We start from the raw sequence: 13,016 nt of genomic DNA, 5'->3' as shown, positions 1-13,016 counted from the left end.
TGGCATTTCCTTGGGTTGGGTTGGGTTAGGTTAGGGTTGGGAAAAGCCAACCCAATTTAATTTCGGGTTTGGTTAGGGTTGAGGCCTTCTTGGCACCCCAACCCGACCTAAGTCCTCTAATTTTATCATATTTTTCTTTTGGTTATTGTATTTTTCTATTTTGCCCAAGGTGAACCCGAACCAACCCGACTCAATTTCGAGAAGATGGGTTGGGTTAGGATTGACCATCTTCAACCCAAGGCTCGGGTTGCGTTGGGTTAGGGTAGAGGGAATGCTATCTCGGGTTGGGTTAGGATTGGCCTCAACCCGATCCAACCCGATCCGAGCTGCACCCGTGATGGAAATAGGTTTCCATGTAGAACAATGACACAGGATAGCCCCAATAAATAAAAAATTTATTTTCTTGGAAAAAAAAACAGGTATAAGTGGATTCTCTACTACCCTCATTTTTGTATAGAAAATTGTATCCCAAAGTTTTAAAATCCACATTAAGTAGTAAACCTGACATGAGATTTTTCATTTTTAAGAAAAGAAATCCCTAGATCCTTACTTTTCAAACACTCCACCTAGACTGATTCCCAAGAGCTATCAATAGCTAATAAGAAGTGTTTAATCAAGTGAGGAGGTGCCAATACCAAATCAAGCAGGGACATGAAAAGGGGTGAAATCACTCACTTGTTTTGATATTAGCACTCTCTAGTGATGGCTTCCTGGACATTGAACAGCAAACCGTAAATGTCACTCCAGATAAAACTTGGTATGCTATGGTTCAAGTAAATTTTTTTCATGTGTAACCAATGTAAAGCCAAAAAAAAAAAAAAGGAAAAAGTTTTTCTTTTTCCAGAAAATCCTGCAATCCAAATGATCTTGAATATGCAATGTAGTGATGATAAGCAATGAACAGGGATGGATTTGGTACAATGAGATCATAGATTACTGAATTATAAACTCACAAAACAGATAAAACTTGGATTAAAATCATCCCGCTACATGCTTATCATTAAGATTTCTTAATCAGTTTTCATAAGAGAAACACCCGAGAAGGGGAAATTACGAAAATGACAACTAAGCAAATGCTTATACGCCAGCTATCGGAATGTTGCACTTCGGTTCCCTGAGGCCGGAAAAGCTTGTCGCCTTCTCGGCTGTTGGAACTCGTTCCCTGCTGAAGGGATCCGAGCAGAAACCGAACCCTTTCGTTTCTCTCTCGAATCTGATGGTTTTTTATGATCACCCCCTCGCAAGCCTTCCCGTTCTTCCCCAAATCTCATCTCTTCCCTCGCTGCAGCATAATCAAATATTTCTACCTGAGTACAATTATCAGATTCTTCAGATCTTTTTCCCATCTGTTTCAAGTTCCTTGTCTCGTTTATTGACCGAACACACTCCTTGAAACTGGAAGATAAATCGGTAAGCGACATGGGCTCCTCAAACATATCCGATTCCCCGAGCCTTGCACCATCATCTGATTCTAGGTCGTTTGAGTCCTTTTCCAGTGGTATGATTTCTTCTAATTTGGCAACCACATTCGAATCCATTTCAAGTGGAATAATTTCTTCTAATTTGGAAACCACATCAGGCTCGTCATTGCATTTATGAATGGTTTCTTGAAGATCAGGGAATTTGATGCCCTCATCTGCAATTGGTTTCGAGGGTTCACTTGGGCCCAAAAACGAGTGGAAGGGTAGGGCTACTGATGATTTTATCTGCTCTACCTTGATCTCAGCTTTGTTCTGAAAAGGACATAATTTAAATATGCAAGATGTTCAGCTCATTTCGCTTTGCTTTCAGAGGAAAACATAACAAGAAATTGCAATGTCAGAATCCGGCAGCCATGTAATCCAAAGCCCAACAACATGCTGATAGTCATATGATAATATAGAAAGATAATTTCAGCACATGAACTTTAGTGGCATGAGCTTTAGTTTAAAAAAGTATATATTAAAACATCTTTAGATAAACAAAGTACAAAAAAAATGCATAAAATGTTGTCTCCATTCACGAGGTGGGTGGTCTGACATGAAACAGACCAGCCGCGAAATGCCTTTTGCGATGGACGCTAGCAATTCCCGCATAAAATATACACTGATAAATACAAAAAAGTCTTAATAGCTGAAACCCCAGTAAAACTTTCGAAGTAATTGAAACATTCTTGAAAATCAACATCCAGAATGATGAAAAATCACATTTTTCGAACTAAATGTGGATTTTCCAAATTAAATGCAAATTTGAAGAATGATTCATCAATTTCTAAAACCTCACAAGAAAATCGAGATGAAAACAGAACAAGCATCCTAATAGCAAAGACAAGCACTTCACCATTCTTCCATGCTTTCTGACGTCTTATTTAGAAAAATAAGTATGTATATATAGTAGAAATATGTGTAATAAATAGAAGGGAAAAATACAAGTGTTTTTTCCAAATCTTTTCCAAACTCTTCTCAAACATTTTCTGATTTCTCGAACATTTCCCTCTGATTTATTCCCGAGGAAGAACTTTCTGACCAGGCTATGCCTATGAGCTAAACGAACGTACTTGAGTACCATGAATTCCTACTGACAAGAAAAGCACTTTCTTAATGGTTAACAAGAAGCACTTGGGGTGAGTGAAATAAAAGACTCAATTTTTTAATAGTACCTGCTCCAAAGAACTCCCTCCAGGGTCGGCGTTGAGCTTTCTCTTGGAGGTTGAGTTTCCTAGCAATGCCCCAAAAGCACGACTTGGTTTCTTCAGCATTTGGACAGATGCTACAGAAACCTGCAAGGAAAAGATTCTTGGATAATGCATCTCAACATCCCCACATAAGAAAACAAAATAATCTTTAGAACAGCAGAATTTTTACGTACAGATTTTACTGGATGTAAGGTCTCAGCTTCAGTGTTTGCATTGCTCATCTGCCCAGGACGAAAAGAGTGCCTTGCTTCTGTGAAACAACCTGTTACTTTTGGAGTAATTGGTGATTTCACAGTTTCAAAGGGTGAAATGGATGCACTGACTTGTTCCAAAGATTTTTCTTCCACATTCCCAGAAGTTTTCATGTATTCAGCCGTCTGGACAATGCTTGAGTAAAAAACATCATTAAGACCTTTTGCTTGAGAAGACACAGTCTCTATACTAATGGGATCTTCAAGAACAGGTACATCTTTGGAGTTTTCAGGCATTGCTTCCATATTTTGCTCCGGTTCCTATAAATAAATGGGATGATTCTTATCAGAAGAGAAATACCAAAGGCAGGAATTCATGAAAGTGTAATGACCTCGGTGGTGTGTTTCATTGGTAATGTCTTAGTGGGGATGGCTGTGTTCTTTAGTGTTATACTTGGTTGTTCATTTTTACGTCTTTATATGTTGTTTTAGTGAGTGTTTTGCTTAAAAGGGAGGTATTGCTATATTGGATTATATTTTCTGGGAAATGATATCAGCACTACCACCATGTTATGATATTTCCCCTAAAGCATTTTGCCTTTTAGTATTTAAAGAGCTGTAAAAAGGTTATTACCAAAAAAAAAGGTTCACAGGCCAATTAAAAAAGAAAAGACAATCTGGGACCATGCAACTATTAAAACATGATTGTGCTGATATCATTTCCCTATTTTTCGGACTAATTTTATTATTTATTCATTTAGTTTTTACTGTTTATATTACTTAGGATTTTTAAAAAAAAATTGTTGTTGATTTATTGTTGGGGGAGTTGATCTATCGCCGGTAGGGATCCTGCCTAACTCCAACTTACCTATAAAAAAAAGGAGTTGATGTATCAGTTAAATTATTGTTGATTGATATTGCAAGGATATTTTATTGGTCTTGGGCATGCTAAAATTACTTTGTAATTTTTGTGTGGTGTTTTTTATTCATTGTTGTTTTCAGATGATTTTATTTATATTTCTTGTATTTGATTGTAATATTAACTGGATTGACGAAATTTACAGTGTTCTTATAAGAAGATATTAATGTAATGGGTATGTATATCTTACACTATCTTCCCGTCCCTTCTTGAGTAGTTCCAAAGCACTTTCAAAAGCAGCAGCATTTTCAATTGAACTGCTAATAATGCCAATTACAGAACCAAGGTTGCGCTCAACAAATGGGTGCTTCGCCTTCACCAATCGGCGTAACTTATTAGACGTGGCTGGCATGTGCCTGGCTTTTTAATTTAAGGAGTATAGAAGGACAAAGTTAGTTTGTTTTGGAAGGTTAACACTAAAGATAAATCTAAGAATAATTGATAGAAAATAATGCTCAGCTTTCCCAGTACCGATCTCAAGCACAGCTTTGTTTGGCAATATGTAACCAGTACTTTCATCCTCCGCACGGGCAACAAAATCTCTCCACCCAAAAAGTCCCTGTAGTTAAATGAAGAAATGAATCATGTAATGGCATTAAAAGATAACATATGAAAATATCCAAGCAAAGCTGCAAAATTTAGTTGTTATCTCCAAGAACCAACATATCTGGTGCCTAATCAACTAGAAGCCAAAATTTTCCTCTTTAATATTTTCTAGGAATTAAAACCTTCGAAAAAAATGGAAAAAACAAACAGAGATAAGTCTCCATGTTCCATTCAAAAAAAAAAAAGGATATGCCCCCATGTAAATCTACACATTATTTTCTCAAAAGGTTGAGCATGTAAACCCGTAGCCAAACTAGGAGCAATACATGAATTACAAGAAAAGAGGAGTCCATACAATTTAATCTTAAGACCTCAACCTGTTAGAAGGCAGGTTATTAAATACTACATTAGAACAAATAGACAATGGCTCGAGGATGAGCCCGATATTGAGTATATAAGACTAGCCAATACCTCTCATTTCGAATCATAAAAGTTCTTTAGGAGGGTCCTTACATATTTACAAGCTAATAAATATGTCTAAGCTTTATGGAAGTAGATTACGAAGGGGTGAAAATAAAAGGCTTTTGAAGTGTCATAGGGTCTCATCATTCATTGCCATTAAAAAAATAGGTCTCATCGTTCAGTATGTTGGATTTAAGCTTGCAAAAACATGTCAACTGGTCACCCTCTTAACCCAAAGAGTACAAGGCGGCACCCATTTTAAGTTTCAAAATATATCACAATGCATAAGTAGAAGTTATGGCGGGATTGCATTTTTTTTTAAATGGTAAAGAATTCATTAAATAAAAAAGGGGACGGACCAAGATGGTCAATACAAGCCACGAATAAGATACAAAATGAAAAACAAAAGAAAGAAGCCCCAGAAATTGGGGAGAAAACCAAAATCATGGAGAAAGAAAATCATAAAGAACCAACTCCTCTTTTCAGACCACTTCCTTAGCTAATCTCAATCGGCTAGTCGATCTCACATGACAGAAAGAAGGGGCAGATTCACCCATCTGATCTAGAATTTCCTCAACGAATTTAGCAGACCTCCATGGGTAAGGGTGAGCACCAGAAAGCGATCTAATAACATTGAGAGAGTCCCCTTCCACTATGCCTCTATCCAACCTCTCATTTTCAAGGAATTTAGTTCCTTGAAAGGCAGCACACATTTCAGCTTCACTAGAGTCCACTATCACTGATGGTCCCGAGAAAGCCCATTTTACTAATCCATTCTAATATCTAAGCATGCCTCCGATACCCAAGGCCCCGGATTTCCCATATTGGAGCCATCAATATTCAATTTTAAGAAACATGGATCAGGAGGATTCCAAACTTAAATTATCTTGGGGATCGATTCTGAGCTGATACAAAAATCCTTCCATCCATACCACAGCTCATGGGCAGACACAAATCTGAAGCATGGAATAGAGTTTGCCCAAGCGATGGTGAAGGCAATAACATTGTTCGCGAGGAAGAAATACCTCTTGGAATGTCCTTTAAACACCCGATTGTTTCTCTCTTTCGCAACACCCAGATCAAGGTGAGGAAGGATAAGTTCCACAAAATCTTCCCCTTCTTTTTCCATGGAACAAATGACCAATTTTCCAATAAGTCCATAAGAGAAGCCGGGAATACCCAAGCTATCTCATACCTGCCCGAATACAACTCCAAACCTATTTGGCCAGATTACAATGGATAAATATATGATCCAATGACTCCCCCACCTCAACACAAGGGGCACAATGATCGATGATAAACATCATCCGCTCTCGTAGGAAATCTAAGTCTAAATTCTTCGAGGGTAGGCAGCCCAACCAAATACACAAACCCTAGGAGGAGCTTGGATCGCCTAAACTTTGGCAACTCTGGCATGCCAAGGATGAGGTACAAGACGAAGGTAGAAGGATTTAACAGAGAAGACACCCGCGGAGTTCCAAATCCAAACCCTTTTATCCGAGCATGACAACTGAATATAGCATCCTTCCAAGCACTTCCAAAAGCCTACCCACCGAGTCAAGCTCCCAATGAAAGAAATTTCTTCTAAAAGAAGGCACCCAAACCATCTTATTGTCTCTTCTAACGAAGCAATCTCTAGCAAGAGCCTCTTTCTCCAGGTCAGTGTGCCTTCATTCATGAAGGACAAAACAGCTATTGCTCATTGATTGCTAATGAAGCGGTGGACTATGTCTCAAAAATGAGTGTTGGGGGGATTGTCTGCAAATTGAACATGGATAAAGCTTATGATCAAGTAGAGTGGGACTATCTAGACTACTCATAGAATAGGATGGGTTTTGGGAGCAGGTGGAAGTTATGGATAAAGAGGTGTGTTGCACCAGCCTGATTCTCTGTCCTTATCAATGGCTCCCCCCCAAAGGGTTCTTTAAATCATACAGCTGATTACGACAAGGTGATCCTCTTTCACCCTTTCTTTTTTTCATAGTGGCTGAAACTTTGAGCAGACTGTTAGACAGAGGCAAGGATTGTGGATTAATTGAAGGATTCAGAATTTGGCGGGTTGGAGTAGAGGTTTCCCACTTGCAGTTCACAAACGATACACTTCTATTTTGCTCCTCTGAGCCGATTAAGATCATGACCTTACAATCCATCCTAAGATGCTATGAATTGATTACAGGCCAACGATCGAACTTGCACAAGTCCAGCGTATTTGGCTTGAATATCGACCTAGAAACTAACATGGGTTTACCAGGTCTCTTGGGATGCAAGGTGGATTCCCTCCCCTCTATGTACCATGGTTTGCCCATGGGAGTTGGTAGACCAAAAAAGTTGAACTGGGAACCTATTGTAGAAAAAGTTGAAAGAAGACTAGATAAATGGAAACATAATCTTGTATCAAGGGGTGGTAGGGTGAATCTTATCAAGGTGACGCTGGCTAATGTTCCTATATATCACTTCTCCGTTTTTACATGCCTGATGAGCATATTATAAAAAGATTGGAGCAAATCCAAAGAAGGTTCCTTTGGGGTGCAGGGGTTGGGGCGTGGGGAGTGGCTGAAAGAAAGGAATCCCATTGTAAGGTGGGAGGAAATTTGTAAACCAATCAAAGCACGGGGGTCTTGGTATAAGAAAGATCACGAAGGTCAACCAAGCTCTTTTAGGAAAATGGTTGTGGAGATTTAGTGAAGAGGTCTCAAACCTGTGGGTCAAAGTAATCGACAGTAAGTATGGGTTTTCTATAGGTCATTGGGTATCAGAGGACATATTTAGTCATCAGGGCTGACAGTGAGGCAGGATATTTTGCGAGTTAAGCACAAATTCCTAGAAGGGGTTCAATTTATGGTTACCTCAGGGGACTGTATCAGGTTTTGGCATGACATTTGGTAGTGGGATTGCGTTATCTTTGGAAAACTATTCAGGACTCAGAACGCAATGAGATGGGAATGGAACAAATCAAACAGACCCCAATTTCTTTGCTGAAAGAAACTCCTTCCACAGGTTCATAAAAATCAGAAAACCCAAAGCGTTATAAAATAGGCAAAGCCTTACCCAAACAACTCTTCTATGCACCATAAGCATTTGAAAAAATGAGTAAATCAAGTATTTCATGTATACGACAGTGGCTAGTATATGGATGCACCATAAGAAAGATGGAGGGCTTTGGTTATTTAGAAGAGCAATGCGTTAATGGTCCGGAATGAGGCCGTGCTTTTGCCAAAAGATGACCAGACTGGAATATGACCCCAACCAATTACAACGTAGACACAATTTTAGGGATAAAAATTCTTTTTTTTTTTTTTTGGTAGGTAAGCTGGGATCGAACCTGCGACCTCAAGTTTGAGATACAAAGCCTCAACCATTGAGCAATAGGCCCAACCCCGGGATAACAATTCTTTCAAAAGAATTAAGGAAGGATTCAATATTTTATCAATACTTATTTTCTAGGGGATAACTAAGAGAACTTTACTTGCCATTCAAAAAAACCAAAGAGAACTTTACTAGGAAAAGAGAACATGGATACAATAGGGGCTGAGATCGTATAACAACTCACCTACTCTTTTAAACACTAGCAACAGAGTCCACTATCTCATCCCATTAGCATCCCCCAAACTATGACGCTGAACCCATGGAATCACATTAGAAGAATCCCTTTCAATTCACAAGCTCCCACAACTCCTTATAAAAAAATATAAAGGCCATTAAGGAGAGCATAACCCCAAGTTTGAATCTTTTATGCTAATAAGACTTGAAACACTTTCAAAATATCCCTTTTGTCATTCCTAAAGCCCCCACCATTCAGTGAGACTCAAATTATCCAACGAGCTACTTGATAATAAGAGGGGGAAGTCAGATCCATTTCACACATTCTCCATAAATGGAAACATAATGAGTTCCTTCCACTTTCTCAAGATGTCCTCAACTGAAACCCCCCAAAACTCTCCTAGAACTAATGTGCTCACCCATGAGGCGTAGAGCTATGAAGCACGGGTACGTGGGTACGTGATTTGCCAAAAAAACCGGGTGCGGGTACGTTCGGGTACGCCGAATATAATAATATATTTTAATATTTTATTATATATTTATAAAAATTAAAATAAAATAAAATTGTAGAGCAATCAAATAACAATAACATCACCAAAATGGAAAATTCTAATATTACTCTTCATTTCATAAGTGATTAAGTTCCATATTTCATAACATGAGGTATCAATACATCATTCATTAGAAAAAAAAGTTTGTCACCAGTGTGTTGACCAGTGTGTTGACCAGTGCCTGACAAGATGAATAATTTTTAGAGACCAAATTATGAGATTTTTTTTACCGGACTTTTGGGATTTAATAATGTTTGGGCAAAATAGATTTTATGAATTTTTAAAATTTGAAAAATACCCCACCGTTTGGAAGTTAAGAATGTTAAAATTTTGACCCGACCCTTTTTCTTTGAATTTTGTACTAGAATTGGAGAAGTGACTTTTTTTCCTTTTAGATTTGGGTGTTGAAACTATTTTTAATAAATCCAAAAGGGGGGTATTCCGTTATTTACATGTAAATCTTAAGTACCATTTACTTAAATGGTTTACATGTAAATACCTGTCGGGTACGCGTGGTGCACACCCGACACGCACCCAACCACCAAAACTAGTTTTTTTTTTTTTTTTTAAATGGGGTACGTACCCCGGACGTACCCGCACCCCATACGTATCGGGTGAGGGTGCGGGAGCCCCGGGAGAGTACCCGTGCTTCCTAGCCTAGGCCGTAGAGAATTTGTAATTCTGATACTCAGGCTGAGCACTCTCATCTGAGTCGGGGCCCATCATAGAACCGTCTTGGCTCCTCAAAAGGCTCATGATCATCATATGGATATGATTGGACTTCAGAGAAGTTATAAGGACCTAAACCTTAACTACCGCCTGGGCGGATAGGCCGAGATGGTAGCCCTAGGGGTCACGTCGAGCCCGAGAGATCCTAGCCGTATATGCTCATTTATTCGGGTCAGTGCGGCTCTAATATCGGCCAACATATCAGAATGATGATCTAATGAGGCAAGCATGTCCAGTGCCATGCCCCTTGGGGCTAGGCTCAGTCCTACTACCCTTGATGTGGAGCATTGACCCTGCTAACCATGGTTGAAACGGTGATGTCACGAGCAGGACAACCCTACAGACTCTGGAAACAATTGTGACTACTAAATAGAGACTAAAATGACCCTAAACTATGGAAATTGATACCTAACTGTTCTGGAACAGATCTTATGACCTAAATACAGCACTAGAGACTTGATTCTACACTTGATGTGGAGCATTGACCCTGTTAACCATGGCTGAAACGGTGATGTCACTTGCAGGACAACCCTACATACTATAGAAACAATTGTGACTACTAAATAGAGACTAAGTCGCTAAAATGACCCTAAACTATGGAAATTGACACCTAACTAGAACAGATCCTATGACCTAAAGACAGCACTGGAGACTCTATTCCTACTTCAAGATGCCTTAACTGACAAAAAATGACTAAACTAGACTCTAAGGGTGTGTTCAATTGTTTTCAGCCAGTGGGAAAGGAAAATGGTGAGCAAAAAAGGAAAGGAAAAGAAAAGAAAATGGGAGACATTATATGGTTCCCAACCGTGAAGTCCAGTGTGGGCGGTACGATAAAAGTACCGCCCTTCATAGTTGTCAAACTCTTACTAGTCGTACGAGTCAACTCTCGAGTTGAGTCGAGTTGTTGGGCTTTCGAGGCGAGTCGCATCTGTTGAAAACTCTTACGAGTCATCTAGTGACTCTTATGAGTCGTTGCGAGTTGAGTTGAAAAAATAAGACTCTTCCAAGTCAAGTCGAGTCGTTGGGCCTAGGCTTTCTTATTTTGATGGTAGAAAACTTAGAAGTTGGAACTCATAAATTAATTATTTTTTTAATAGTATGCAATTGCATTAAATGAGAAAAAAGACTAAGGAGGTCTATACAAATAAACAGACAGAAAAACAAAAACAAAGACAAGAACAAGCTCCACTGCAAGGGTCGTCAAGGAGGAACGAAGTCAAATTGCTCAACTCTCTCCCTACAGACATCGTCTCTAGCTAAAGTGTTCGCGACACCATTAGCAGACCGCCCAACATGATGGAAAGAAATCGATGCATCCCCACCCTGTCTTGGATCTCATCGAAGAAAGAGGAAAATCTCTAAGGGAAGGAATGAGACCAACTAAGCCACCTTTTATCACATTGAGTGAGTCTCCTTTTACCACTACCTTATTCAAATCTCCATTCTCAAGATACCTCATTCCTTGATGGATAGTACGCACTTCGTCTGTGCCTCTAATGGGACCCGCAAGAGCCCATTTCATAGCTCCAAATTCATCCCTCAAGCTCCCCAAATTCCGGCAAGACCAGGGTTCCCCATGCTAGGCCCGTCAAAGTTTAACTTCAAAAAAGCATGTGGGGGAGGCTCCCAGTCTTGCACAATATTGCATTCTTGGCCTGAACCACCATAAATCTCCTTCCAACTATACCATAAATCATGAGCGGATACAAATCTAAAGCAAGGAAGGGATTCCCCCATTATTAAGTTCCAACCAGAACTTAATTATTTTTGTGCATGCAAGTTACAAGCATATAGTTATTTATATTTTTGGCTAAGTGCTTTATTTATGTGCTATTGGGTTATATTTTTACGTGCTTCATCTTTTGATAAATAATTATATATTTTTCAATTAAATTTATGTTCTTGTCAAAAACTCTTACGAGTCAAGAGTTGAGTAGAGTCACGAGTCATAAAATCAAGAAATCGAGTTACAAGTCCAGTCAGGGTTGATAACTATCCCGCCCTTGATATTTGATCCAACAACAGACTCTTAAAAAGTGGACTGCTATTGGATCGAAGGTACCGTCCACACTAGACTTCACGAACAGGCACCATATAAAATCTTTGAAAATGGATAATGAATAAAAAAACGGTTGTTTTATAGTCATGAAAAGGAAAAGAATCCAAGCCCAAAAAGTAGCTGAAAATGAAAAATGAACAAAATACAGTCGCTTTGTTGTCGAGAAAAAGAAAAGAATCCAAGCCCAAAAGTTTTCCTCTTCCCATGCCCAAAACCCTCTCCTCATAGGTGGATTTTGAAAGCAGAAACCATGCCCGACTTTCCCTCCACGCCAGCCAACTTTCCCTCCACGTCATTTTCTCACTCCCCTATAGTGGCTTAACATAACACAGGGAATACATCGAACTCCTGGATGGTGTATGGTTATGGAACTGATAAAGGAATCAGAGCTCTGGGCTCTGATACCAATTTCGTACAAACCTAGGGTTCAGGAGTAATTTGCTAGAAATTTTAGAAGCATAAATAGGTTCTAACTTCAATAAAACAGCACCATGCATTCTTATAACAAAATTAACAGCAAACAACAATCAAATAACAGCTAGGTTTACACAAAGATTCAAAGCCTTACAATTATATTGCCAATAGAAATCAAATTATTCAAGTGATTTAATACAATAAGTTATGGATCGGGGAAATCGGGTTGCTAATCAAGAAAATCAGATCTCTAATCAGATGTATAAAAGAAACTAATCTAAATATGGCCAAACGAAGCTAGGATGGATTGTGGGCTAATGGAAGTGTGTGAAGTAAGGGTTAAGTATAATGAATGTTGACATATTGGGGAAAATAAAGTGATAAGTTGGTAGAAGGGCTAAAGGGGGATGGTGTGGGTTGGCTAATGAAAGAAATATGATGAATCTGTACTTGTGATGTCGTACCAAGCATCAGGCATCGTTCTGTTGCATCTGGTCTCCAAGAGGGAGAAGAGAGATGGCTAGAGCATAGATTAAAATGGGCTAATCTCAGTCAAGACAAGGAGAGATGAAGGAAAGAGGGGTCAAGATCAATAAAGATCAAGAAAAGAAAAGAAGATCATGATTAAGTAAAGAAGAGAGGATCGAGATCCAAAAAGGATCAAGACGAAGAAAAGATCAAGATCAAGAAAATAGAGAATGAAGATCAAGGGAGGGGGAGGAGGGGTAAGATAAGGGAGAAAATGGGAGGCAAAGACAATTTATAAACTGATGCCGGAGAAAACACGCGGAAGCTTCAAAATTTCCAGAAATTTGAAAATTCAGGGCAGATCTTATACTTGATGTTCTTCTTGATGAATTCTTCAAAGAAACTCCATGAATCTTGCAAGGAGATGCAAGATTTCTACAATCCTTGCAAACTACAAGGT

The 13,016-nt window shown here is 39.0% G+C and overlaps 1 protein-coding gene across 2 annotated transcripts in view; it reads right to left on the bottom strand.

The window, feature by feature from the left end:
* Window positions 1–911: 911 nt before the first annotated feature.
* The window catches only part of LOC143887519 (Polynucleotidyl transferase, ribonuclease H fold protein with HRDC domain-containing protein), a 45,905-nt gene continuing 33,800 nt past the window's right edge, over window positions 912–13,016 (bottom strand). The window contains exons 10-14 of one of the 2 annotated variants that reach the window (XM_077391603.1): window positions 4,256–4,343; window positions 3,975–4,144; window positions 2,857–3,186; window positions 2,639–2,758; window positions 912–1,733 (exon numbers count right to left, since the gene is read on the bottom strand). In XM_077391603.1, the coding sequence (XP_077247718.1) occupies window positions 1,089–1,733; window positions 2,639–2,758; window positions 2,857–3,186; window positions 3,975–4,144; window positions 4,256–4,343 (1,353 nt within the window). In that variant the 3' untranslated portion in view covers window positions 912–1,088. Of the gene's footprint in view, window positions 1,734–2,638; window positions 2,759–2,847; window positions 3,187–3,974; window positions 4,145–4,255; window positions 4,344–13,016 lie in introns of both variants that reach the window. The other variant, XM_077391602.1, reaches the window with a different exon arrangement.

This window comes from Tasmannia lanceolata, unplaced genomic scaffold (genome assembly GCF_043159265.1).
Source record: "Tasmannia lanceolata isolate RefF3 unplaced genomic scaffold, GAP_Taslan_0.1 ptg000012l, whole genome shotgun sequence".
NCBI lineage: Eukaryota > Viridiplantae > Streptophyta > Magnoliopsida > Canellales > Winteraceae > Tasmannia > Tasmannia lanceolata.
Note: the sequence above shows the minus strand (reverse complement) of the source record. Positions and strands in the feature narration are given on the sequence as shown.